The sequence below is a fragment of the Prionailurus bengalensis genome, chromosome A3 (genome assembly GCF_016509475.1).
Source record: "Prionailurus bengalensis isolate Pbe53 chromosome A3, Fcat_Pben_1.1_paternal_pri, whole genome shotgun sequence".
In the NCBI taxonomy this organism is placed as follows: Eukaryota; Metazoa; Chordata; class Mammalia; order Carnivora; family Felidae; genus Prionailurus; species Prionailurus bengalensis.
The window spans coordinates 50,198,211-50,224,953 of NC_057354.1; the positions used below are offsets into that span (position 1 = coordinate 50,198,211).

General features: G+C 39.6%; 1 protein-coding gene across 2 annotated transcripts; it reads left to right on the forward strand.

The window, feature by feature from the left end:
- The first annotated feature begins 2,751 nt into the window (after positions 1–2,751).
- GINS1 (GINS complex subunit 1) lies at positions 2,752–25,906 on the forward strand. Of its 2 annotated transcripts, none has more exons than XM_043604741.1 (7): positions 2,752–3,042; positions 7,273–7,337; positions 11,576–11,674; positions 12,206–12,296; positions 15,861–15,977; positions 22,024–22,091; positions 25,328–25,906. In XM_043604741.1, the coding sequence occupies exons 1-7, from the start codon at positions 2,968–2,970 to the stop codon at positions 25,401–25,403; spliced, it is 591 nt and encodes a 196-aa protein (XP_043460676.1). In that variant the 5' UTR covers positions 2,752–2,967; the 3' UTR covers positions 25,404–25,906. The 2 variants fall into 2 exon arrangements, with proteins under 2 accessions (XP_043460676.1, XP_043460675.1); XM_043604740.1 differs by having other exon boundaries at positions 2,758–3,042; positions 22,024–22,099; positions 25,335–25,906.
- Positions 25,907–26,743: the final 837 nt, after the last annotated feature.

The following is a 26,743-nucleotide window of genomic DNA, read 5'->3' on the forward strand; positions in this document are numbered from 1 at the left end:
AGTTAGCTACTTTTTTTTTTTTTTTTAAGTTTATTTGTTTATTTTGAGAGAGACAGAGACAGCACAAGTGGAGGAGGAGCAGAGAGAGAGAGGGAGATAGAAAATCTCAAGCAGGCTCTGCGTTGTCAGTTTGGAGCCCGATGTGGGGCTTGAACTCATGAAACGGTGAGATCATGACCTGAGCTGAAACCAAGAGCCAGACTGAGCCACCCAGGCACCCCAAGTGGTCAGTCAGCCACCTTTGATGTCAGCTCAGGTCATGATAGCACAATTTGTGAGATCAAGCCCCAAGTCAGGCTCTGCGCTGACAGCGTGTGGAGCCTGCTTGGGATTCTCTCCCTCTATCTCTGCCCCTCCCCTACTCACTCTTTCTTTCTCTCTCTCACAAAATAAATAAATAAACTTAAAAAAGTAAAGTCTATCCAGGATCCAACCACTTCTCACCATAAGTGGTCCTCTGCCTCCACCTTTACCCACTTGTCTACTTAAGTCAGCTGTCAGAAAGGTCTTTTTAAAGACCTAGGTCACTTGTTTGCTCAAAATACCTATATGGTTCCCCATCTCACTGAAAATAAAACAGAAAGCTTATGAAAGGGCCTTTGGGGTCCTACCTGACATGGCCTCCAGCCCTCACTCTGATCTCAATCACCAGTGTCTCCCTCCCTTACTTTACTCCAGTGTCACTGACTCCTTGCTGATGCACAGGCCCCAAGGAGGGGTGTGTGGGTGGCATGTGTGTGAGCCACCCACCCTCCTCGTTGTGGCCTTTGCACTTGCATTTCTGCTGCCCATAATTCTCTGCCCATCCTATGGCCCCATCTCCACACAGCTTATTCCCTGTCTGCTGCAGGTCTGTGCCGCCTTTGAACACTACCTCAGAACCTTCAGGCCCTCATCATCACTCTGTTTACCTTCCCTGGCTTATTCTTCTTTGCACTTCTCACAAATATATTTATTATCCGTATAACTGTATCTGTGAATTGCTATTTTCCCATACTGGAACATAGACTGTGAGCGCAAGGACTGTATTCACTGTTTTATGTCCAATGTCTAGAACAATACCCAGTATGTAGTAGGTACTTCATAAACATTTGCTGAAGGAGTAATGAATTACTGCAACCCCTCAGAAGTGTATACTATTGTCCCTACCGTACAGGTAAGGAAGTAAGGATCTGAAATAAAAGGGTTTATGTCAGGGGCACCTGGGTGGTGGCTCAGTTGGTTGGGCATCCTACTCTTGGTTTCAGCTCAGGTCATGATCTCAGAGTTTGTGAGTTTGAGCCCCACATCAGGTTCCACATCAATGTGTGGTGCCTGTTTAGGATTCTCTCTCTTTTCCTCTCTCTCTGCCCCTCCCCTGCTCATGCTCGCTCTCTCTCTCCCAAAATAAATCAACTGAAAAAAAAAATGCTATTTAATAAACACCATTTGTTTAAAAAAAAAAAAAAAGGTTTAGGGGTGCCTGGGTGGCTCAGTCAGTTGAGCAAGTGACTTCAGCTCAGGTCATGATCTCACAGTCTGTGGGTTCGAGCCCCACATTGGGCTCTGTGCTGCTTCAGATTCTGTGTCCCCCTCTCTCTCTGCCCCTCCCCTGCTCATGCTCTCTCTCTGTTTCAAAAATAAAAATAAATAAAAATAAAACATATTTAAAAAAAAGGTTTGTGACAAAGGAAGGTTGTGGATGCTGGTGACTTTTGGAATAGAATCCTGTAGCACAATCCACTATAGTTCTGTGTATTTAATTAAAAAAAAATTAGCTAAATTATTCCTTACAGTAGAGCTGAAAAGGAAATGTCATTCAAAGATTCAAAGACTTTGTAGGCCATTCCCATGCTCATTGTTCAGATCACATATCTACTGTATCTATATTTGCAAAAGAGGAACAAAGTTTCTAGGGTTAACTAGCATGAATCCAAGTAATATTGCCTTTTTAAAAAGTAGCCAAACAAAACAAATTGTTTCTATAGCAGTAATTTCCATTTTTGATTCTATAGTTATGAAAATGTCCATAATCATGTAAGTAAGATTATGGCTGTCTGAATTCATGTTAATCTAGTATTTTCCCTTTTTGTAGATTTCATGAATACAGCTATTTTACAAATGTTTTTAGAGGACTGCTTTAAAATCAAAAGTGGTACTGTAGAGTCAAAAGCTTAAATACAAACTCTGTCACATTAGACGTTGTGTGACCTTGAGCAAGTTATCTATCTTGGGTCTCCTGGCGGGCTCAGTGGGTAGAGCATGTGACTCTTGATCTCGGGGTCATAAACTCAAGCCCCACCTTGGGTGAGGAGCTTACTTTAAAAAAAAAAAAAAAAAAAAAGGTTATCTAACTTGTTTTCTAATCAGTACCAAGAGTCTTAAAAGCCACCTCAGGTTAATCGTGAGAATTAAATGAAATATGTCACAGCCCATACCACACAGGAGATACCCAATAAAACTTGCTTTTCCTCTTCTATCGAACAAAAAAAGCACACTGCAAAACTAAAATGCTGCGTCAGAACATTAATGCACAAGTTTCTGAGTTTTTTCTCAACCTCAAAGTGCAACCACTTTTGAACCTAAACAAAAATGAATCAAATGGAAAAAGGAAGAACAAAGATGTGCACATCTCGCGAGTGGCGCTTGGGAACTCGAAAGTCTCTGCTCAGCCTACAGGCTGGAACCCAGGGCCACTACGCTCCCCCAGCTGCGGGGGTTTCCCTAGAGAAGGAGGCACCGCTTCCCCATCTGTTGTGCGGCTGCGCAGTAGAGGCAAATGTCCCTTCACAGCCGCCATAAGCCGCGAGGCCCAGGAGCGTGTTATTATTGGCTGGGTGTGTTTGGCGCCAAAGCGGAGGCGGAGGCGAGTATCTGCGGCTGTGGGACTGCGAACCATAGTACCTTAGAGAGGGGGCCGTGAACCCAGCGACTGTTTGGCGTGAGAGCGGTCGGTTTAGGAAGCTGCGGGGCCGGGGCGCGTCCGACATGTTCTGCGAAAAGGCCATGGAGCTGGTCCGCGAGCTGCACCGCGCGCCAGAAGGGCAGCTGCCAGCCTTCAATGTAAGGGAGGATGGAGTTTCACCGGGCGGGTCGTGCTGAAGGGGCGGGGTCTCGGAAGCGCTGGGGGCGGCCTTGGGGCTGGCCTGGGGCTCGTGGGAGGACTGTAAGAGGATCTGGCTCCCAGGGATTCTAACCTGCATATCCCCTGAGGGTGTGCTTTCTCAGCTCTAGTCGGGAACAGAAATTTTGGAACACGGAAAGACAAAATATAGCAGGAAAGAGAGTGCATTCATGTTTATGTCCCCCAGCGATTTGGTGAATTTCCTCATGAGTGTATGTCCTTCAGTGTTTTTTCATGTATGGCTTTATTTCTTGTTCCTGTCTTTGATCAAGCATTTCTTGGTTTCCTGATAACAATCTAGCATTTGTTGAGTACTCTGGCAGAAGCTAGTCCTGTAGAGCCAGACTGGGATTCTGACTCCATCATGTGACTGTGGGGCAGTTACTCATGCCGTCTGTGCTGCCAGTTTCCTCTACAAAAACGGGAAAGTTGGTAATAATAGTAGTCAACTCTTCCCGTAGTGAGGGCTCTGCAAGTTGGTATATGTCAAGTTCTCTGAACAATGCCTGACACACAGCAGTGAAGTCAGTGTTTGCTATTTATTTTCTTTCTACCGCTGCTACTATAACAATCATTCTTATTTTTGTTACTACCGACAACAGGGTGATAAGCACGTGGCCTACGTTAATCTTATTCTCATAAGAACTCTGAGATTTAAACCATTTTTTCCAGCCATATACACAGACGCTTAGGGGAATTTTTTTGCCCATAGCTAATAAGAAGTAAAGCTAGGATTTAAACCCTGACAGTCTGGCTCAAGACCTGCACTCTAAATTTTATACTTGACTGCTTCCCTTCTCATAGAGCAGCCGCTATTTGGAGCCAGGGCATGTTCTGCTGGGAGAGGGGCACAGAAAGGAGTAACAGAATGCAGTGTGATGACACCAGAGAGGAGCATAAGGAGCAATCAATGTTGGTGTGGTCTGGGGTAGAGGAGCAGGCATTTGAGCCACACATGGAAGGATGAGGGGACCACTCTGAGAAGGAAGATAGGCATGGCAGCCAGTGCAGAGACACATGGTCACATAGGTAGGGATGACTGACAGGGTGTGTGCAGAGGCTAGGAAGGTGGGTTCTAGGCCTAAGAGAGTTCAGTGGTCATGCACAAGGCATTTGGAAACTGGTAAAGGATTTTAGACAGGAGAGTGATAGGGCAGTTTTTTATGTTTTGAGGATAATGATGGCAGCACTATGGGGGAAATGAGTTGGAGACAAGAAAGAACAGAGTCAATGAGATGGTTATGGGTCTGGATCATACAGACTGTGTTTGGTTGCTGGGCCTGGAAATCAGTGTCTTGAGTTTCAGAGACAAGGCAAACAGGACTTGTAACTGTTAGGATGGGGGTGGGTAATGAATGAGAGGGAGTCTCAGGGAAATTCTCTCTCAGGGACTGTATCAGATTTCAGGAGGAAGAGTGTTTGGGGAAAGGCGAGTTTTGTTTTGAACATTAAAGAGCACGTGGTTGGACAGTTGGGTCATTTTGCAGATGAGACTGAGCCAAGAGAAATTATAGATCAAGTTAAGGGATTTGTCTGAACTTGGAGCATATTGAATGCAGAGCCTCACCTTGAACACAGATTTCCTAGATTTCAGTTTGTTGTTCTTTCAGGACTGTTTAAACTCATTTAAAAAGTTAGGAGACAATGGTGGGAGGTTCAGCAGAGATGCTGGAATGCCGAGGGGTTCAGACTCTTAAATATGACTGCAGTTGGACAACCAGGCATTTTGAAGGTCATCTACCGTAAGAGGAAACAAACCCAAAGAGGCAGAGACTTGTCCAACAGGAGCTAGCCAACCAAACCCTTAGTCCAGCTCTCTGTTTCACTCAAATTTTAAGTTAAGTGTTGCTTGACCACTTTTGGAGGGCCCAGGGGTGGAACTTAGAAGTTGTAAGATCCTTCCTTTTTTTAATTTTTTTAATTTATTTTTGAGAGAGAGAGAAAGAAAGAAAGAAAAAAAGAAAGAAAGATAATATGATCAGGGGAGGGGCAGTGAGAGAGGGAGACAGAGGCTCCAAAGCAGGCTCTGTGCTGACAGCAGAGAACCTGATTTGGGGCTCAAACTCACGAACTGTGAGATCAGACCTGAGCTGAAGTTGGATGCTTAACGGACTGAGCCACCCAGGCATCCCAGATCCCTCCTTTTTCTAGGTCTTAGTTTGGCAGAGCACCTTTTGCAGTTTTTGTTCCATGTGCACCTTCCACTGACAAACTCACCTGCTAGCCAGGTGACTCAGCAGCCTGGAAGCTGGTGAGTCTTTGACACAGCCAAGCAGGGACAGTCCAATCCACCTGAGTGATTTGCAGGCCATAGACCCATGACCCCACTCGACCCTTCAAGAATCATTCCTTCCAGGAAGATGATAGTCACTCAGTTTAGAGCAAGGACTCTTCCTTGTTCATTCTCTCTCAGTGTTAGGTACTGTGTTCAGCAAATTGAAATGATTGTCCACTTTCTATATGCAGAACGGGTAATAATTTAAGTGAGTTTTTAGGCAAATTATCTTGGACTTCCAGCCTGAGGTGGGAACACAAAATAGTGCAGTTTTCACTATAAGATTAAAAAATCTAAATCTGAAAGCATGTGTGTATTTTCGCAAAATTATTTCACACTTGTCTTCTGTATACCTGCAGATCTATTGATTATACAGGAGTTTTCAGGTATTCCTGAAAATATTATTTGCTGATAAAAGGAATATTCTGTAAATATTTCTATATTATTTATATTAAATATTTTTATAAATAAAAAGTTATTTAGGGGCGCCTGGGTGGCTCAGTCGGTTAAGCATCCAACTTCAGCTCAGGTCACGATCTCACAGTTTGTGGGTTCGAGCCCCACGTCGGGCTCTGTGCTGACAGCTCAGAGCCTGCAGCCTGCTTCAGATTGTTTCCCTCTCTCTCTGCACTTCCCCCACTCATGCTCTGCCTCTCTCCTTCAAAAATAAACATCAAATAAAAAATTTTTTAAAAAGTTATTTACATACTTTTATCATACCTTATTGCTTTGTAGGACTGTTGTTTTTTTGTCGTTAGTTTTATCAAAGTGTAATTTGTATACAACAAAGTACAAATTTAGCACATTTTTTAGTTTTACTAGTATATATATCCATGTAACCAGTGCTACGGTCAAAATTTCTGTCATCCTCAGGGTTCCCTTTTCCCTTTTGTAGCTACCTACCACCTACTACCTGTAGCTTTTGTAGCAGCTTTAGTCAACCACTGGTTTTTTTGGTCTGGATTCCCTGTCATTCCTTTTGATGGCCAAATAACATTCCATTGAGTGAATATACCATATTTGGCATATCATCAGTTAATGGATATTCGGGTGTTTCCATTTTGTAGCTGCCATAAATAATGCTGCTCTGGGGGCACCTGGGTGGCTCAGTCAGTTAAGCATCTGACTCTTAATTTTGACTCAGGTCATGATCTCACAGTCGTGAGATCAAGCTCTGTGTCAGGCTCCGTGCTGAGCGTGGAGACTGCTTAAGATTCTCTCTCTCCCTCTCCCTCTGCCCCTTCCCTGCTTGTGCATGTGCATGCTCTCTCCAAAAAAAAAAAAAAAAAAAAAAAAAGTGCTGTTCTGAACATTTATGTACAAGGTTTTGAATGAACATACGTTTTCAGTTCTCTTGAATACTTGCTGGATAATATGGTAATTATATGTTAAATGTTTTGAGGAGGGTGCCTGGGTGACTCAGTTAAGCATCTGACTTCTGCTCAGGTCATGATCTCACAGTTCATGAGTTCAAGCCCAGCATCAGGTGAGCTCGAGCCCTGCTTTGGGTGAACATGAGCCCCTCACTGGGTGAGCCCCACATCTCTCTCTGTCTTTGACCCTTGGAGGATTCTCTGTCTCTCTCCCTCTTTCTGTCCCTTGCTCTTGCACCCTGTCTCTCACAAAAAAATAAATAAATAACTTTTTGAGGAACAATCATATTGTTTTCAATAGGGCTCTACCACTTTACATTCCTATCTGCAGTGCTTGAGGGTTCCAATTTCTCCTCATCCTCACTGACACTTGTTAGAGCCAATCCTAGAGGTATGAAGGATTACTTCTTTTTGATAAGATTTAGTATAAATCAAAGATAAACATAGGGTTGATGAAATATTGCTATAGACTTAGTAGAGGAATTAATGGATGTGTATTAATGCCATTTTATATGTTCTAGGAGGATGGACTCAGGCAAGTTCTGGAAGAGATGAAAGCTTTGTATGAACAAAACCAGTCTGATGTGTAAGTTTTGATGAGATTGATATTTTATTTTATTTTTTAATTAGGTTTTTGTTTTTTATTATTTTTTAATGGTTTCAGGAGTAGAATTTAGTGGTTCATCACTTACATATAAAACCCAGTGGTCATCCCAACAAGTGCCCTCCTTAATGCCCTTCACCCATTTAGCCCATCCCCCCACCCAGCACCCCTTCAGCAACCCTCAGTTTGTTCTCTGTATTTAAGAGTCTCTTATGGTTTGCCTCCCTCTCTCTTTTTATCTTAGTTTTCCTTCCCTTCCTGTATTTTCATCTGTTTTGTTTCTTAAATTCCACATTTGAGTGAAATCATATGATTTTTATCTTTCTCTGACTGACTTTTTTCACTTAGCATAATACACTCCAGTTCCACAATGTTGCAAGTGGCAAGACTTCATTCCTTTTGATTGCTGAGAAATATTCTATTGTGTATATATACACCATGTCTTCTTTATACATTCATCAGTCAGTAGACATTTGGGTTCTTTCCATAATTTGGCTATTGTAGATAGTGCTGCTATAAACCTTGTTGATGTTCCCTTTTAAATACAATTGTGCAATTGTGGGGTTGTAGGGTAGTTCTATTTTTAATTTTTTTAAGGAACCTCCCTGCTATTGTCCAGAATGGCTGTACCTGTTTGCATTCCCACCAGCAGTGCAAAAGTGTTCCTATTTCTCTGCATCCTCACCAGCATCTGTTGTTTCCTGATTGTTCATTTTAGCCATTCTGACAGGTGTGAGGTGGCACCTCATTGTGGTTTTGATTTTCATTTCCCTGATGATGAATGATGTTGAGCATCTTTTCAGGTGTCTGTTTGCCATCTGGATGTCTTCTTTGGAAAAGTGTCTATTTGTGTCTTCTGCCCATTTCTTCACTGGGTTATTTGTTTTTTGGGTGTTGAATTTGATATGTTCTTTATTTTTTTCTTTAATTAAAAAAAAATTTTTTTTTTATGTTTATTCATTTTGAGAGAGATAGAGTGAGCAAGGGAGGGGCAGAGAGAGAGGGAGAGAGAGAATCCCAAGCAGGCTCCTCACTGTCAGCTTGGAGCCCGATGCAGGGCTCGACTCACAAAACATAAGATCATGACCTGAGCTGAAACTGAGAGTCAGATGCTTCCCTGACTGAGCCACCCAGGCGCCCCTAGTTGGATATGTTCTTTATACATTTTGGGTACTAACCGTTTATCTGATATGTCATTTGCAAATATCTTCTCCCATTCTATCAGTTACCTTTTAGTTTTGTTAATTATTTACTTTGCTGTGCAGAAGATTTTCATCTTGATGGGGTCCCGATAGGTCATTTTTGCTTTTGTTTCCCTTGTCTCCAGAGACATGTCTAGTAAGAAGTTCCTGCTCCCAAGGTCAAAGAGATTGTTGCCTGTTTTTTCCTCTAGGATTTTGATGGTTTCCTATCTTACATTTAGATCTTTCATCATTTTGAGTTTATTTTTGTGTGTGATGTAAGAAAGTGGTCCACTTCATTTGTGTGCATGTCACTGTCCAGTTTTCCCAACACCATTTGCTGAAGAGACTGTCTTTTTTCCACTGGATAGTCTTTCCTGCTTTGTTGAAGATTAGTTAGCCATACATTTGTGGGTCCATCTCTGGGTTCTCTATTCTATTCCATTGATCCGAGTGTCTGTTTTTGTGCCAGTGCTATGCTATCTTGATAATTACAGCTTTGTAATACAGCTTGAAGTCCGGAATTGTGAAACATCCAGCTTTGGTTTTCTTTTTCAACATTACTTTGGCTATTTGAGGTCTTTTCTGGTTCCATACAAATTTTAGGATTGTTTTTACTAGCTCTGTGAAGAATGCTGGTGTTGTTTTGATAGGGATTGCATTGAATATGCAAATTGCTTTGGGTAGTATTGACATTTTAACAATATTTGTTCTTCCAAACCATGAGCATGGAATGTTTTTCCATTTCTTTATGTCTTCAGTTTCTTTCATAAGCTGTCTATAATTTTCAGTGTACAGATCTTTTACCTCTTTGGTTAGGTTTATTCCTAGGTATGGTTTTGGGGGCAATTGTAAATGAGATTGATTCCTCGATTTCTCTTTCTGCTGCTTCATTATTGGTGTATAGAAATGCAACTGATTTTCGTACGTTAATTTTATATCCTAAGACTTTGCTGAATTCGTGTATCAGTTCTAGCAGTTTTTTGGTGGAGTCTTTCAGGTTTTCCACGTACAGTATCATGTCATCTGTGAAGACTGAAAGTTTGACTTCTTCTTTGTGTTGTCTGATTGCTGAGGCTAGGCCTTCCAACACTTTGTTGAACAACAGTGGTGAGAGCATACATCCCCGTCATGTTCCTGACCTTAGGAGGAAAGCTCTGTTTTCCCCCGTTGAGGATGATGTTAGCTGTGGGTCTTTTGTATATGGCCGTTATGAACTTGAGGCATGATCCCTTTGTCCCTACAGAGGGTTTTGTGAGGGTTTTCTATCAAGGAACGATGCTGTATTTTGTGAAATGCTTTTTCTGTACCTATTGAGAGAATCGTGTGGTTCTTATCCTTTCTTTTATTAATGTACTATACCATGTTGATTATTTTGGGGATCTTGAACCAGTCCTGCACCCCAGGAATAAACCCTACTTGATCGTGGTGAATAATTATTTTAATGTATTGTTGGATTCAGTTTGCTAGTATCTTGAGAATTTGTGCATCCATGTTCATCAGGGAAATTGGTCAGTAGTTCTCCTTTTTAATGGAGTCTTTGTCTGGTTTTGGAATCAGTGTAATGCTGGCTTCATAGAATATATTTGGAAGTTTTCCTTCCATTTCTATTTTTTGGAACAGTTTCAAGAGAATAGGTGTTAACTCTTCATTAAATGTTTGGTAGAATTCCCCTGGAAAGCCATCCGGCCCTGGACTCTTGTTTGTTGGATTCAGTTTCTTTACTGGGTATGGGTCTGTTCAAATTTTCTATTTCTTCCTGTTTTCAGTTTTGGTAGTTTATATGTTTCTAAGAATTTACCCGTTTTTTACAGATTGCCCAATTCGTTGGCATATAATTGTTCATAATATTCTCTTATTAATGATTGTATTTCTGCAGTGTTGGTTGTCATCTCTCCTCTTTCATTCATGATTTACTTGAATCCTTTTTCTTTTTAATAAATCTAGCTATGGGTTTATCAATTTTGTTAATTCTTTCAAAGAACCAGCTGCTGGTTTCATTGATCTGTTCTACTGGCTTTTTTATTTTGATATCATTGATTTCTGCTCTAATCTTTATTATTTCTCTTCTGCTAGTTTTGGGTTTTATTTGTTGTTCTTTTTCCATCTCCTTTAGGTATGAGGTTAGGTTGTGTATGAGACATTTTTTTCCTTCTTTAGGAAGGTCTGGATTGCTACATACTTCCCTCTTAGTTTATTATATACTTCCCTCTTGTTTTGTTTTTATTTTTGTTTTTTTTCCTATTTTTTTACGGTAAAATACAAATAACATAAATTTGTCATCTTAATCATTTTAGTGCATAGTTCAGTAGTATTAAATATGTGCATAATGTTACACAGCTATCTGCACCATCCATCCTCATAACCCTTCATCCTGTAATACTGAAACTCTGTGCCCATTAATTAATCTGGTTTTTAAATGTGATACTTGGCTAATATCTAAGGAGATGTACATTTTAGGGTAAAACCAAAGTTTTTCCCTCTCTGTGTGAAGAACACTGCAGTATAGGACATGCATGTAGTTGAAGATCAATAAATATTTGTGGGATGAGTGAAGAAGGACCATTTTGACTCCGTTTTAGCTCACTTTATTCCAAAGATTTGGAAGAGTAGTTCCTTTTAAAATAAAAACATGATAAAAGACCATAATCTTAAACCATTATGTTAGGTTTGTCTCTTATACTAGCATGATAAAGGAATTCCAAAAGGTGAGTTAACACTATGTCTTTTGAAAACAATTGAGATTAATCAGTATGCAGAAATGCAAAATACCAAATGGTTAAATGAAATGCTGATAGCGTGATCTTAAGTAAATTAGTTAGCTTTTGGCTTTTTTATCTTTTAACATAATAAAAGCTCTGATGTGGAGGCAGGTACTATTTGGTTACATTAACTGCTGATTATATAAATGCGCAAAAACAAACATGGAAGTCCTTTGTCAGTTGGCTTTGAACATTTTACTTAGCTAAAATATACATATTCATTCTTTTCTTCTTCTTTTTCTTTTTTAATGTTCTTTTCTGTAAATGTTCTTCCCAGGAATGAAGTGAAATCAGGTGGACAAAGTGATTTGATACCAACCATCAAATTTCGACACTGTTCCTTGTTAAGAAATCGACGCTGTACTGTAGCATACCTGTAAGCTTCTCAGTTTTTGCTTGGAGTGGCAGGAAACAATGGAGGATTTTGCACGTGGTTTCCTAATTAACCATTTTGAATGGATAACAGAAATTCTTACATTTGTTTTTCCTGGGCAAGCATTCTAAATACTTATCTTTTTTCCATTATTATTTTTTTAATCATGAAAAATGCAGTTTTCATAAAACTAGAATATTATGAAAAATATTATGAACCTCCCCCCCCTCCAGGGAGCCATCATCTAAGTTTAACAATTTTTAACATTTTGCCATATTTGCTTCATCTTGTTTTATTTGTCTGTGCTAAATTAATCTAGAACATCATGGCCTTTTACTACTGAATATTTTAGTATGCATCTCTAAGAAATAAGGTCCTTTTTGGATCTTTTTTCACATGACCACTGTACCGTTCTCAAACATTGAGAAATGAAGAAGCCTTCACCACACCTGTCCTGTCCATATTTGTGTATCCCTGTTGTCCCAAAGGTGTCTTCTTATAGTTATGTGGTCTCATACCTTCTTCTTGTCCTAGGTATGATCGACTGCTTCGGATCAGAGCACTCAGGTGGGAGTATGGCAGTGTCTTGCCAAATGCTTTACGGTTTCACATGTCTGCTGAAGAAGTAAGTTAGCACTGTTGTTCACGTTTCTGATCTGGAAAATGCTGGTTCTGGCATTGTCCTGTGAAAGTATTTACAGTATTTCTCTTTGTGTTTAACATCTGTTTTTCAGCAATTTTTGGCTTGTATTTATTTGGTATATACTGTGATAAGAATTTAGGAGTAATTCTAAATGCTATGTGGAAACCTCTGTTATTGACAAAGTAAAGGGTCCCATTATGTTACTTATTAGTGATGCATCAGTAGGATTAAAAACTGGCATTATTATTTAGATGAGTGTGTATGTGTGCATGTGCGCATGCCCTTTCCTAGTCAACATGAATACTCTTCATTTGTCCAGTCACTAAGGCACAGAGCTAGCCCAGTATTTAAGGACACAGGACTAGAGTCAAGTAAACCTAGGTTCAGACATTGTCCTTGTCACTATCTAATCTTGGGCAAGTTACTTGAGTTCTCTCTAGGCCTGAATTCCCTCATTTACAAAATGAGGATGGTAGTACTTACCTGTAGCAGGTTTGCAGTAGCTTCTGACACTAACTATGTAGAGTTAGACTGAACTTGACAGGCTAAGACTGCCCTCTGCAGACACCTGCCACAGGTTTTGGGTGTTCCCAGGGCCACCCTCCCTTGTGACTAAATGGCTATAAATTCAGGGGTTCCTGCTATCTTCTTTGGTTTGAGACTTTGAATCTCTTAATGTCAGTCTAATTTCCAGAGAGGAGAGGGGAGTTAGAGATGGAGATGATGCTCAGTCACATGGATAGTGATTCAAGCAATGGTGCGTGTGTGATGAAACCCCAGTAAAAATTCTGGACACCAAAGCTTGTGTGAGCCTCCCTGGTTGATAGTGCTTTGTGTGTACTGTTACACATCATTGTGCCAAGAGTATGATGTGTCATGATTCTATAGGGAGAGGACCCTAGAGCTTCATGTTTGCTTACTGTCAGGGAATAAGGATGTCCTGTTCTTTTCAAGGTCCTAGCCAGACTAAGAGTCGAATTTAACACAGGAGAAAAATCAAATTTAACTTCATACATACTGGGAATCCACACAGACATGGAAATTCCAAAGATAGTGAGGCAAAATGAGGTATACATGTTTTGTTTTTGTTTTTTCTTAAAGTAAGGTCTATACCCAGCATGGGTCTTGAACTCAAGATTCAGATCAACAGACACATGCTCTACTGGCTGAGCCAACCAGGCACCCTAAGAGTTAGGGGTTTAGGACTTCAAAGGGAAAGAATGTAAGTAATCCTTAGGAAGAATGAAAAAGAGCAGATATTTGGTAAACAGATCTTTGTTGGGCCCACAGAAACAATGAAACAAAGAGAGGACTTGCATCAAACTGTCCTTGCTAGGTTCTTCCTTGTCTACCATACCTTGTTCATAGCATAATATAGTTGTCTATGGTGGTAGCTCTCTTCCTAGAGCAGGTCCTCTATCTAAATTTTTTTAAGGCAGTTGTAGGGGAGGTAAAGAGCTTTTCCTGAATATACTGGTTTATTTATTTATTTTTTTGGAAAAAAATTTTAATGTTTTTGTTTTTTTTTTTTAATTTTTTTTTTTCAACGTTTATTTATTTTTGGGACAGAGAGAGACAGAGCATGAACGGGGGAGGGGCAGAGAGAGAGGGAGACACAGAATCGGAAACAGGCTCCAGGCTCTGAGCCATCAGCCCAGAGCCCGACGCGGGGCTCGAACTCACGGAGTGCGAGATCGTGACCTGGCTGAAGTCGGACGCTTAACCGACTGCGCCACCCAGGCGCCCCTAATGTTTATTTTTGAGAGAGAGACGTAGCATGAACAGGGGAGGGGCAAAGAGAAAGGGAAACCAAATCTGAAACAGGCTCCAGGCTCTGAGCTGTCAGTACAGAGCTCGACACCGGGCTCGAACTCACGAACTGTGAGATCATGACCTGAGCTGAAGTCTGGACGCTTAACCTACTGAGCCACCCAGGCACCCCTGAATCTACTTTTTAACTCAAAATAGTCTTCATGCCAAAGTGGCCCATTTTGGGGTGACCTGCCCTTGGCCCCTCTAGTACCCTCCCAGACCTCACTCTGTGTGTCTTCCTTTGGCTGGTTCTGATAATTATCCCTCTCGCTATAGTAAAATTGTGATTGTAAGTGTAGTGCTTTCTAGAGCTTTGTGAGTCATTCAGGTGCATTATTGAACCTGAGGTTGCATGCATATGTACACACATACATACACACACACTTTCTAATGAGGGTTATGAAGGTGTTTTTCTGTGTAGTTTCTTAAGAGCTATGTTGTTTTACCTTTCACAAGGACATCTGCAGTAGTGGCATTGGTTTTTGTATATAATGTTAAAAGTCAGCTTGCATTTTGGATATGGATATTGAGATGATCCAGCACCATTTAATTGGAAAGGAGGACCTCCTTTCCCCATTGCTCTGTGCATGGTACCACTTTTTTTCATAAATTGAGTATCAGTATATCTGGGGATTTAGGATAGGAGACTTTCCCTTGTGTTCTTTTAATTTATTTGTCCTTATGCCAGTTCTGTATTGTACCTTTATAAGTCTTCAGCAAGCATACCCATCTTGTTCTTCTTTTTCAATTGTCTCAACTGTTTTGGGCCCTTTGAATTTCCATGTAAATTTTAGACTCAATTTGTCAGGTTCTATTTTTTTTTAAATGAGATTTTGATTGAGATTGAATTGAATACATAGATTGAGATTGAATTGAATACATAGAGTTGATATTATAATACTGAATTGTGAATGTGGTAATCCCTCCATATATTTAGGTCTGTAATATGTTTCAACAATGAAAAAAATTAACAGATTTACTAAGGCAAAATTTATATGCATAAAATTTACTCTTTTAAAGTATACAATTCAGTGTTTTTTGGTATATTCAGAGTTGTGCATCTACTACCAACATCTTATTCCAAGACATTGTCATCACCCCCAAAAGAAACTGTGTATCCATTATCAGTTATTTCATGTTTTCTCCTCTCTTCCCAGCCCCTGGAGATTACTAATCTACTTTCTCTCTTTATAGATTTGCCTACTATGGGTTTTTCATATAGGTGGAATTATGTAATACGTGGCCTTTTGTGCCTTTCAGTTAGCATGTTTTTAAGATTATCTATGTTACTGACATTATCAGAACTCTATTCTGATGTGTGGCTAAATAATAATCCATTGTACAGATATACATACCTTATCCACTCATCAGTGATAAATACTTGGGTGTTTTTCTCAGCAGGGTTTTATGGTTTTCAGAAAAACCATCAATATAATTTGGAGAGATCATAATTCTGAAATGGTATATTTTTCATGGTTCTGCTTCTGGTCTGTGTTTAAGTATGCTGGCATATAAGTTCTGTGAGAATGGAGATTTTTGTTCACTTGGTAAATGATCCATCCTAAATACCCAGAACAGGGCCTGGTTCACAGCAAGCAATACTTGTAGTTTAAATGAATGAATGGTCAGTAATGATCCATGTGGGGAAATGTGCTATTTATAAAAGGATGAGTATACAGTTTTTGCAAGTTTCTTTCTTCTAATTTTGTCAAATGATCATCTCTGTGTTTGCAGATGGAGTGGTTTAATCATTATAAAAAGTCCCTTGCTACTTATATGAGGTCACTGGGAGGAGATGGAGGTTTGGACATCACACAAGATATGAAACCTCCGAAAAGCCTATATATAGAAGTAAGAATACCTTTTAAAATGGGTTTTTCTTTAATGAATAAATTGTGCTGACTTTTATCTAAAATGAGGGGTATGTATGAATATTTATTAACTTAACTTGAAACAGAAAGGAAACATACATCCAAACCAAAAATGTTACCTGTAGGGGGATGGCGGGAATAGGATAGAATAGTGGAAATTGTCTTTTCTTTTCTTTTCTTTTTTTGAAAATTTTCTGAACATACCTGTTTTCACAGTGTTAACTTTGGAAACATGTATATATTTTACATATTAAAAAATTAAAGTAGAAAACCAACCTACAGATTTTGAAAGCAGAACAAAACAAATGAACCTGTGTTTCAAGTTGGTAGATTAGTCAAAGAGGAATTATTTTAGTTTTTTTTTTTTTTTTAAGCTTATTTATTTATTTTGAGAGAGAGTCTTAAGCAGGCTCCATGTTGCCAGCACAGAACCCGATGCAGGGCTCTATCTCATGAACCATGAGATCATGACCTGAGCCAGAATCAAGAGTCAAACGCTTAACCAATTGACTCAGTCACCCAGGCACCCACCCCCCCAATGGATGTGTTCTGAGGATGAAAAGAATTACAGGGGTGCCTGGGTGGCTCAGTCAGTTAAGCTTTGGACTTTGGCTCAGGTCATGATCTCACAGTACACAAGTTTGAGCTCTGCATTGGGTTCTGTACTGATAGCACAGAGCCTGCTTCTGATTCTCTGTCTCCCTCTCTCTCTGCCCCTTTGCTGCATAGCACATGTGAGTGCATGTGCATTTTCTCTCTCAAAAATAAATAACTTAAAAAAAGATGAACATTTAAAAAAAAATTTTTTTTAACATTATTTAAAAAATGGGGGTGCCTGGGTGGCTCAGTCGGTTAAGTGTCCAACTTCAGCTCGGGTCATGATCTCGTGGTTCGTGGGTTCGAGCCCCACATCAGGCTCTGTGCTGACAGCTCAGAGCCTGGAATCTGCTTTGAATCCTGTGTCTCCTTCTCTCTCTGCCCCTCCCCTGCTCGTTCTCTCTCTCTCTCTCTCTAAAATAAAAATTTTTTAAATTTTTTAAAAAAACTGAAAAGAATTGCAAAGAAATTTTAAACTGTTTTTAGTATAGTAATCATATTAGTAATGTCATTACTGTTCTTTTGAAACATTTTATATATTGACAAATCAAGCAAAAAAGTAATGTCACCAGTAGCCAAGATTTTCTTTTTCCTTTTTTCTTTTCTTATTTTATTTTATTTTATTTTGTTTAATGTAATTTATTGTCAAGTTAACTAACATACAGTGTACGTAGTATGCTCTTGGTTTTGGGGGTAGATTCCCATTATTCATCACTTACACACAACACCCAGTGCTCGTCTCAACTCATGGCCTCCTCAATGCCCATCACCCATTTTCCCCTCTCCCCCACCCCCTCCCTCAACTCTCAGTTTGTTCTCTGTATGTAAGAATCTCTTATGGTTTGCCTCCCTCTCTGAAATTATTTTTCCCCCTTCCCTGCTCCTTCTTCTGGTAAGTTTCTCAAGTTCCACATGTGAGTGAAAACATATGGTATCCGTCTTTCTCTGACTGACTTATTTCACTTAGCATAGTACCGTCTAGTTCCATTCACATTGTTGCAGATGGCAGGATTTCATTCTTTCTCATTGTCAAGTAGTAGTCCATTATATATATAAACCACATCTTCTTTATCCATTCATCAATTGATGGATATTTGGGCTCTTTCCATAATTTGACTATTGTTGACAGCACTGCTGTAAACATTGGGGTACATGTGCCCCTATGGATCAGCACTCCTGTATCCTTTGGATAAATTCCTAGTAGTGCTATTGCTGGGTCATGGTGTAGTTCTATTTTAAATTTTTTGAGGAACCTCCAGACTGTTTTCCAGAGTGGCTGCACCAGTTTGCATTCCCACCAACAGTGCAAGAGGGTTCCCATTTCTCCACATCCTCACCAGCATCTGTTGTTTCCTGAGTTAATTTTAGCCACTCTGACCGGTGTGAGGTGGTATCTCTGTGGTTTTGATTTGTATTTCCCTGATAATGGGTGATGTTGAGCATCTTTTCATGTGTCTGTTAGCCATCTGGATATCTTCTTTGGAAAAGTGTCTATTCATGTCTTCTGCCCATTTCTTCACTGGATCATTTGTTTTTCACGTGTTGAGTTTGGTTAAGTTGTTTATAGATTTTGGATAATAACCCTTTATCCAATATGTCATTTGCAAATACCTTCTCCCATTCTGTTGATTGTCTTTTAGTTTTGTTGATTGTTTCCTTTGCAGTTCAGAAGCTTTTTATCTTGATGTGATCCCAGTAGTTCATTTTTGCTTTATTACCCTTGACTTCGGTGACGTGTCAAGCAAGAAATTGCTGCAGCTGAGGTCAAAGAGAAGATTTTCAAAATAAGAAAAAATAGATTCAAATATTAAAATGAAAAAATTAAGTGAAAATTTTGTATTCCCAAACTGCAGTTCAAAATATCAGCATGGACTCATAGGGAATTATCTCTCTTTTTAAAAAAATGTTTCTTAGTTCACTGGAAAGACCTAAGGACAACAACCAACCCAATGCCGTGAACATCCAAATTCTGGAGTCCAAATGCCATTTTCCACTAAAGGAAACCAGATTTAATGGTGGTGGGGGCAAGGGGGAGGAAGGTGGGAAAGGCTGATTCCAGGGTCTTAAGTAAAAGCACAAGCTGCATATGGAATTCCTTGTCTTTGTAGAAAGCAGAGTGTATCAAGGACTGCAAGGGGAGTGCTAAAACCATGGGAGCTGATTTGAAGGATCTCTCATTGGACAAAGAAGGAATAATCTGAGCCTCAAAATGATTAACTTCAGTGAATTGCATCACATCAGTTATGTGAGAAGCATGAATGCATAATGGTATCAAATAACAATAACAACAGTTAAAAAAAATAAAATCTTTTTGGTTCCCCTTAGAAAATATGAGGGGTGCAAGTCATTTTGAAAAGTGGTAAATAGGGGCATCTGGGTGGCTCAGTTGGTTAAGCATCTGACTTTGGCTAAAGTCATGATCTCTCTGTTTGTGGGTTTGAGCCCCACATCGGGCTCTATGCTGACAACTCGGAGCCTGGAGCCTGCTTCAGATTCTGTGTCTCCCTCTCTCTCTGCCCCTCGTTCTCTGTTTCTTTTTCAAAAATAAGTAAATATTAAAAAAGAAAAAAAGAAAAGTGCTAAATAAAAGAATGGGATCAAACCATCTCTATCAGCCTTTACTGTACCCTGAGTTCTGTCTCAAGGTAGCCAAATAGCCAAATTGTTTACAAGGGAAATTCTTTTCTTCCTTTTCTTTCTTTTTTTTTTCTTTTCCTTTTCTTTTTCTTTCTTCCTTCCTTCCTTGCTTGCTTTCTTTTTCTTTCTTTCCTTTCCTTCCTTTCCTTCCTTTCTTTCCTTTCTTTCTTTCTGTTTATTTTTTAAGTAATCTCTACACCCGGAGTGCCTGGGTGGCTCAGTTGGTTAAGTGTCCAACTTCAGCTCAGATCATGATCTCATGGTTTTGAGTTCGAGCCCCGCGTTGGTCTCTGTGCTTACAGCTCAGAGCCTGGAGCCTGCTTCGGATCTGTGTTTCCCTCTCTTTCTGCCCCTCCCCTGCTCATGCTGTCTCTCTCTCAAAAATAAACATTTATAAATTGAAAAAATTAAAAAAAAATAATTTCTGCACCTAACATGGAGCTCAAACTTACAACCCCAAGATCAAGAGTTGCATGCTCTACTGACTGAGTCAGCCAGGTGCCCCGGGGAATTTCTTCTTCATGGAAGAATTCTGGCTAATAAATGCAGCAGAAATAAAAGAACTACATTAATGCCATTTTGGAGCCTTAATGTGTGGAGGCAAATAGCTTCTAAAACTGGTAGGTGAAAGTTAGTAGAGATGATAATGATGAATATGGATGAATACAGGTAATACCTACACCTGCTGATCAATCCTAACATCCAGAAAGGAACAACCAGATGTTTTGTGCTTCATGAGGTCTTAGAAGAAGAGCTTAATGACATCATTTGCCAGAAAATCAAACCTGATCTGATCCAGCCTCTAGACCTAACTTCCAGTTTAGAGGAAATTCAGGGATAGAGGAACATGTTAAGTGACCCCACAAAGATCCACAACAAAATCTAGCTTTTGGGAAACTACTAAACAAACTACCCAGTTACTTTAACAAATAAATTGCCAAGGGGAGAAAGGAAAAGGGGAATAACTATAGATTAAAAGATATGGAGACTTGTTAGAAACATGTAATGTGTAGCTTTTGTTGGATTCTGATTTGAACATGGCAGCTTTAAAAAAAATTCATGAGGGGCGCCTGGGTGGCGCAGTCGGTTAAGCGTCCGATTTCAGCCAGGTCACGATCTCGCGGTCCGTGAGTTCGAGCCCCGCGTCAGGCTCTGGGCTGATGGCTCGGAGCCTGTTTCCGATGCTGTGTCTCCCTCTTTCTCTGCCCCTCCCCCGTTCATGCTCTGTCTCTCTCTGTCCCAAAAATAAATAAACATTGAAAAAAAAAATTTTTTTTTAAAAAATAAAAAAATTCATGAGACAAATGGGGAAATTTGGGTACTAACTGGATAGTTCATGATATGAAAATTATTAATGAGCACCTAGGTGGATCAGTTGGTTAACCATCTGACTCTGATCTTGGCTGAGGTCATGATCTCACTCTTTGTGGGGTGGATCCTGCTTAGAATTCTCTCTCTCCCTCTCTCTCTGCCCCTCCCCCACTTGCATGCATGCACATGTGTGTCTGAGCTTTTCATTCTCTCAAAATAAACATTTTTTAAAAAATTATTAATAAGATGTGATAACAGTATTGAGATAATGCTTTTTAAAAAGAATCTTATACCTGAAACTAATACAACACTGTATGTTAACTAACTGGAATTAAAATAAAAAGTGAAAAATTTTTCAGTGAAGCCAAAAGCTAATTCTTTGTGAACAAGATAAAATTAATAAACCTCTAACAAATTATAAATACACAAATAAAAAGAATCTTATTTTGTAGAAATAGATACTAAAATATTTATAGATGAAATGGTATCCAGGATTTGCTTCAGAATAATCCAGAAGTAGGTGAGGGAATAAGTTTGTCCACATCTTGATAATTGTTGATGCCAGTTGATGGAGTTTCATTGTATTAGTATTTTTACTTTTGAATATGTTCGAGATTTTCCATAATAAAAGTCTAAAGAAGCAAAAAGGTGGTAGTGGTGGTAGGGATTTTTCTTAAATAGTATTTCTTGAACTAAGTAAAATACCTTTGGGAGTCATGGTAAGATTCCAGAGGAATCAGGGCATGAAATTATCCTGGAAAAGTAGAAGACTGGAACTTGCTGCTGGGGTTGGCTTCATTCATAGCAATGTGAGAACTCAGGAGCACAAACTCCAGTCCTGAGTGCTCATGGGAGAGGAAAACTGGTCCTGGTGTCCTGTTGCAACACTGAGAATTGGAGTCAGTTGGTGATCTTGGCAGTTGCACACATGGTTTTCAAAAGGCTGCTTTACCCTCCCACCTTCTGACCAAGAGTCTCTCCTGATACTTAGGATGTGATTCTGCATCTATTCTTTCATGGTGTACTTCTACCTATTCCTGGGAAAGAATCTGCATATTGAAGGAGATTGGAAGAATCTCTTCAAAACATTTTGGAGACTTACCTCTGTCCTATTCTCAGATATTGTTATATTTTTGGAAGAACCTATAAGAGGCAAGTTGGAGTCCATCTAAAACATTTTCTTTTCTTTGTAGATACGTACTTTGATTTTTCAGGATTTGCAGAGGGAACACAATACATGATGTTGTTTCCCTCTGCAGCTCCCTGGGTTTTCTTGGTGGCAGCACAGACATACACATACATTTGGAGATCTGCCATTCTTCTTCCTCCCCATCCAAACAGGACATTTGGCATCTCTAGAGGACCACAGTCCTCTATGATGCTAGAGGCCCATGTACACAGAGAAGAAACAAACAGAAAGTGACTTTATGGTTACTACATATTAAAAATAATTTCGATAAAACATCAGTTTTTCTTTTCAGGTGCGGTGTCTAAAAGACTATGGAGAATTTGAAGTTGATGATGGTACTTCAGTCCTATTAAAAAAAAAATAGCCAGGTACTTCTCATCTTGAGATACTTTAAATCTTATAAGAGTGTTCAGTGATGGAAATGTTAGAATCAGTAGCAAAATAAATGTTACCTTGTGATGATCATTTGTATCATAAGCATTATGCTTAGTATAAGATACCCTGTTTTGGCCGTTTTCTGAATATAAAGACTCGAAGCAAATGTTGCATATTACTAAGAAAAAGTTAATTTATTAGATTATCACGTGTATAACACTAAGCATGTTCCTGGGAAATTATCACAATGGGCCTTATTCTGGGTAAGCAGGCTTGTTCTAGTTAAGGGCCTGTTAAATTGTTGGATTTAGCTACTTTCTTTGAATTTATTAAAAAGGTGGTAAGCACTCACTTTCATCTTGTACATCACCCTTTAAATCCTAGTTCTTTAACAAGCAAAGAGTATACGGATCAAAAATTTCTAAGTATTTAACATATAAACCTAATAGTTTAATAGAGAAAGACTGAAATTGTGAATCTCAATATATTGTTTTCTTAGAAATCAAGTTCACATTAGATGAATTTTCACTTCATATGCATTCACATTAGCTAGATTTATTTTTATCCTGTCTTAATTGTTTGCAGTCACATTAGTGTAGGACAAAAAATGACCTAATAAAAACCACTCTTTCTTTCCTTCCCATTTTGTTTTCAGCCAATTAGTATCTAAAGCCCTTAAGTCATTGATGTCTTGTTTATGCCCTGGAGCAAAGTAATGCTGAGGTTATGTGGTTCCCTTAGGGTGAATTATTTAATAGTACTCTTGGATCTTTTATTTACTAAAAAATAAAAAAAAATTTTTAATGTTTAATTATTTTTGAGAGAGAGAGAGAGAAAGAGACAGAGCATGAGCAGGGGAGGGGCAGAGAGAGTGAGACACAGAATCCAAAGCAGGCTCCAGGCTCTGAGCTGTCAGCACAGAGCCCGATTTGTGGCTCGAACTCATGATTTGTGAGATCATGACCTGAGCCGAAGTTGGACTTTCAACCGACTGAGCCACCCAGGCGCCCCAAAGTTTTAACATTTTAAAGACACATTTTCAGGGGACCCTAAAATCTTTGGTTGGTAAGGCAAAAATTTCCTTCCCAAGTATCCTCTTCGAAGTAGGATAATAATGAATAGAAAGCAGATGCTAAAGAAATGCTCTCATAAAAATCTGTCCTTCTGTAGGGCCCAGCAGGAAGCTCTGATTCACAAGAGCAAAGCTATCCTCATAAAGCAAGACAGGAGAAAACTGCATCTCCAGCACCGTCCTGTGTTTGAATTTCTTTCTCAAGCTCTGTGGCTGATCTCCCCACCTAGTGTGCTGAGACGGTGATTTTTCACTGGAGTGCCCAGGTGGGCCTGGGGCAGTTGGAAACCAGCTGAATCCCTCTTCCTGCTCCCCACTAAACAATTGTCACTCTCTGTGTGGACCATGCAGAAGCCTTTCCCTTGAGATGCTTTTGACTTGTCTCTCAGTATTGCCCTACCCTCAGGTATAAAAATGGAAAACAGTTGTATATGTTTTTTTACCTACTATGTATTTATCTAGTATAATTGATATTAAAGGGATTTTTAAAATGTCTGACCACATGTAAAACCAGTTTTCTACAGTTTTCTGTAGAACCTGGTGTAGATCATTTATTAATAGGGGAAACATTTTTTTGCCATACTTTTTTTTTTTTTTTTTTTTTTTTTTTTTTGGACAGAGAGTGCACTCAGGGGAAAGGAGGAGAGGGAGAATGAGAGAGAATATTAAACAGGCTCCACACTCAGCACAGAGCCCAACTGGGCTAGATCTCACCACCCTGGGATCATGACCTGAGTCGGAATCAAGTCAGACACTCAACTGACTGAGCCATTCAGGCGCCCCAGCATACATTTCTTTATACTTGTGTATATGGCAAGCATTTTCTGTTTGTTCAGAAATCAGAACCTCCTCCCCCTTTTAAGTAGGCATTAGAATAACTTAAACAAACAACTCAATTTTTCCCCCCTTTTTTTTACATTTTATGTTCTCAAGGCATTTTAAAACCTCATTTAACAGTTTAGACAGCAGTGTGTCTTTAGCCCATGAGTCTTCCTGGCTGGTCAGGAGGGATTTGTTTAGTCACAGGCCTCATAATGAATGGGCCTGTGAACTGGTGAGGTGCACAGGGCCACTGAGCTACATTGCGCATCCTGGAATAATTTTGACAGTTTCTCCTGCTGCAGTTACTTTTTTATTTTTTATTTTGAGAGAGAGGGCACACATACATGCTTGTGAGCAGTGGAGGGGCAGAGAGAGAGGATCCCAAGCAGGCTCATGCTGTCAGTTCAGAGTGGGGCTTGATCCCGTAAACTGTGAGTTCATGACCTGAGCTGAAATCCAGAGTCAGACACCCAGGTGCCCTTGCAGTTACTTTCTAAGAGTATTTGCTCATACTTTTCTGACGTAGCATTTGTAGTTTTTACCCAAGTATGTCTGTCTTTTCTTTGAGGTTTCTTTGGTCACCTGCCAAAGCTTTGGAGCTTGGAAAGTTTTCCTGCCTTGCTTCTTGCACCTCCTCAGCCCAGACTTCAGTAAACATTTCGTTTTAAGTCTCTGTGCTTTGAGGGAGTCAGACAGGAAGGCTCCTTTCTGCCTCAGAAGGAGAGTGGTTTCTTAGGAGGACACAGAGGGCAAGCATTAGCTGGATACCAGTGTCACAAGCAGTGTGTGAACAGTACCCATGTTGTAGGTTACAGATACTTTTAATCCTTGTACAATATAGGAGGAAAGTTGCCACTATTGTTACTAGAAGAATAAATGTTCTGACTCAATACTAGAGAAAGCTTAATGGGGAAGATGCTCCTTTCCCTGGTCTTATTAACGAACTGCTGTCACATTTGTAATCCACTGCCACAGAATCTCACCCCTGGATTTTCTGTGCATAAATCCCAAAATGCAGACACTAAGCAAAATTCATACTGGAATGCAGAATTCTTCAGTTAAATTGAACTTAAGCAAACTATGAATTTATTTATAAAAATCAGAATTCAGTGTGGTTCTAAGTGGCATCAATTTTCAGTTGATTAAAGTAGCAAATATACTTGTTTAGCTTTTAACCACTTAGCTGTTTGAAAAATATGTAATCAAATTGCTGCTTTTTAATGATGCAAAATGTAATTTTAAATTCTTTTCCAATCGTTTCTTTTCTTTTCTCTCCTCTCCCCACCCCCCCCCCCCCCCCCCCCGCCCTGCCCTCACACCCCGATTCCTCTCAGCACTTCTTACCTAGGTGGAAGTGTGAGCAGCTGGTCAGACAGGGCATTCTGGAGCATGTGCTGTCCTGACGTTGGGCTGAGGTGCTGCCAGGCTTTTCCCCATGGTGTGAGGAAGAGCCAAGCCACGGAAAGTTCTACATGTCCTTCTCCACCTTCCCCTGTTTGGTTTTAAAAGTTATAGACATTCTTGAAGATAAACGGGAATATCTGGCTGAGGAGTATCCTTTTGTACAGGATTCTTCTTCCTCTTTGTAATAAGCTGTATCTATAATCATAACATTCCTGTAGTTATTAAAGTGTGTTTTTTAACAATTTTTTAATGAAAGTAATGAAAATGAAATATAATGCAAAAGTAATGAAAGTATTTGAATTTCTTAGTTTTTCCCCCAATAGTAATGATTATTTTCATTAATGAACATCTCTGATGTTGCCCACAGTATAGTATACTAAGTCATAAAACATAAAGTACAAATCCAAGGAAGGTAGTAATACCTTTCCTAAGTTACAAAACTTTGGCAAATTAATACAGTATTCTCTTTAATACAATAAAATCCTTTTTTGTTGTTGTTGGAGTCATGTATTACTCTAGTGATAATTTTTACTCCAAAAATGTCATTTAAGTACCAAAAGAAAACACTGTGGTTTTTAATGGTGGTCTATAGCAGAGCAAGTTATTTTATACAAATTAATATGTCTTTTAAAACTATGCAACTTCTCCTTTTATTTTTTTTTTATTTTTATTTTTTTTATGTTTTTTATTTATTTTTGAGACAGAATGAGCAGGGGAGGGGCAGAGAGAGAGGGAGACACAGAATCCACAGCAGGCTCCAGGCTCTGAGCTGTCAGCACAGAGCCCGACGCGGGGCTCGAACTCACAGACTGTGAGATCATGACCTGAGCTGAAGTCGGACACTGAACCGACTGAGCCACCCAGGCGCCCCAACTTCTCCTTTTAAAGAGCATTCCTTTAGGAGCACCTGACTAGCTCAGTTGGAAGAGCATGCAACTCTTGATTTCAGGTGTCCTGAGTTTGAGCCCCATGTTGGGTGAAGAGATTACTTAAATAAAAATAAAACTTAAAAAAAATAAGTGTCTGACTTCGGCTCAGGTCATGATCTCATGACCTTATGGTCTCATGTTCGTGAGTTTGAGCCCCACATTGAGCTCTCTGCTGTCAGTGTAGATCCTGCTTTGGATACTGTCTCCCAATCTCTCTCCCCATTCTCTGCTCACGTTCTCTCTCTCTCTCTCTCTCTCTCTCTCTCTCTCTCAGAAATAGGTGAACATTATGAATGAATGAATGGATGAGTGAATGAATGAAATGAAAATAATCAAGAGCATTTCCTCATGCAAGAACATGACGTGTATTTACCACAGTCGGGTAATTATATGTATTTAGGTGGCTCTGC

What these genes read in the sequence shown, in the direction of transcription:
- GINS1 (XM_043604741.1), top strand. Translation starts at nt 2,968, where the DNA reads ATGTTCTGCGAAAAGGCCATGGAGCTGGTCCGCGAGCTGCACCGCGCG. An exon ending in CGCTGTACTGTAGCATACCT is followed by an intron (nt 11,675 to 12,205) that starts GTAAGCTTCTCA and finishes TTCTTGTCCTAG; the next exon opens with GTATGATCGACTGCTTCGGA. An exon ending in CGAAAAGCCTATATATAGAA is followed by an intron (nt 15,978 to 22,023) that starts GTAAGAATACCT and finishes TTTTCTTTTCAG; the next exon opens with GTGCGGTGTCTAAAAGACTA.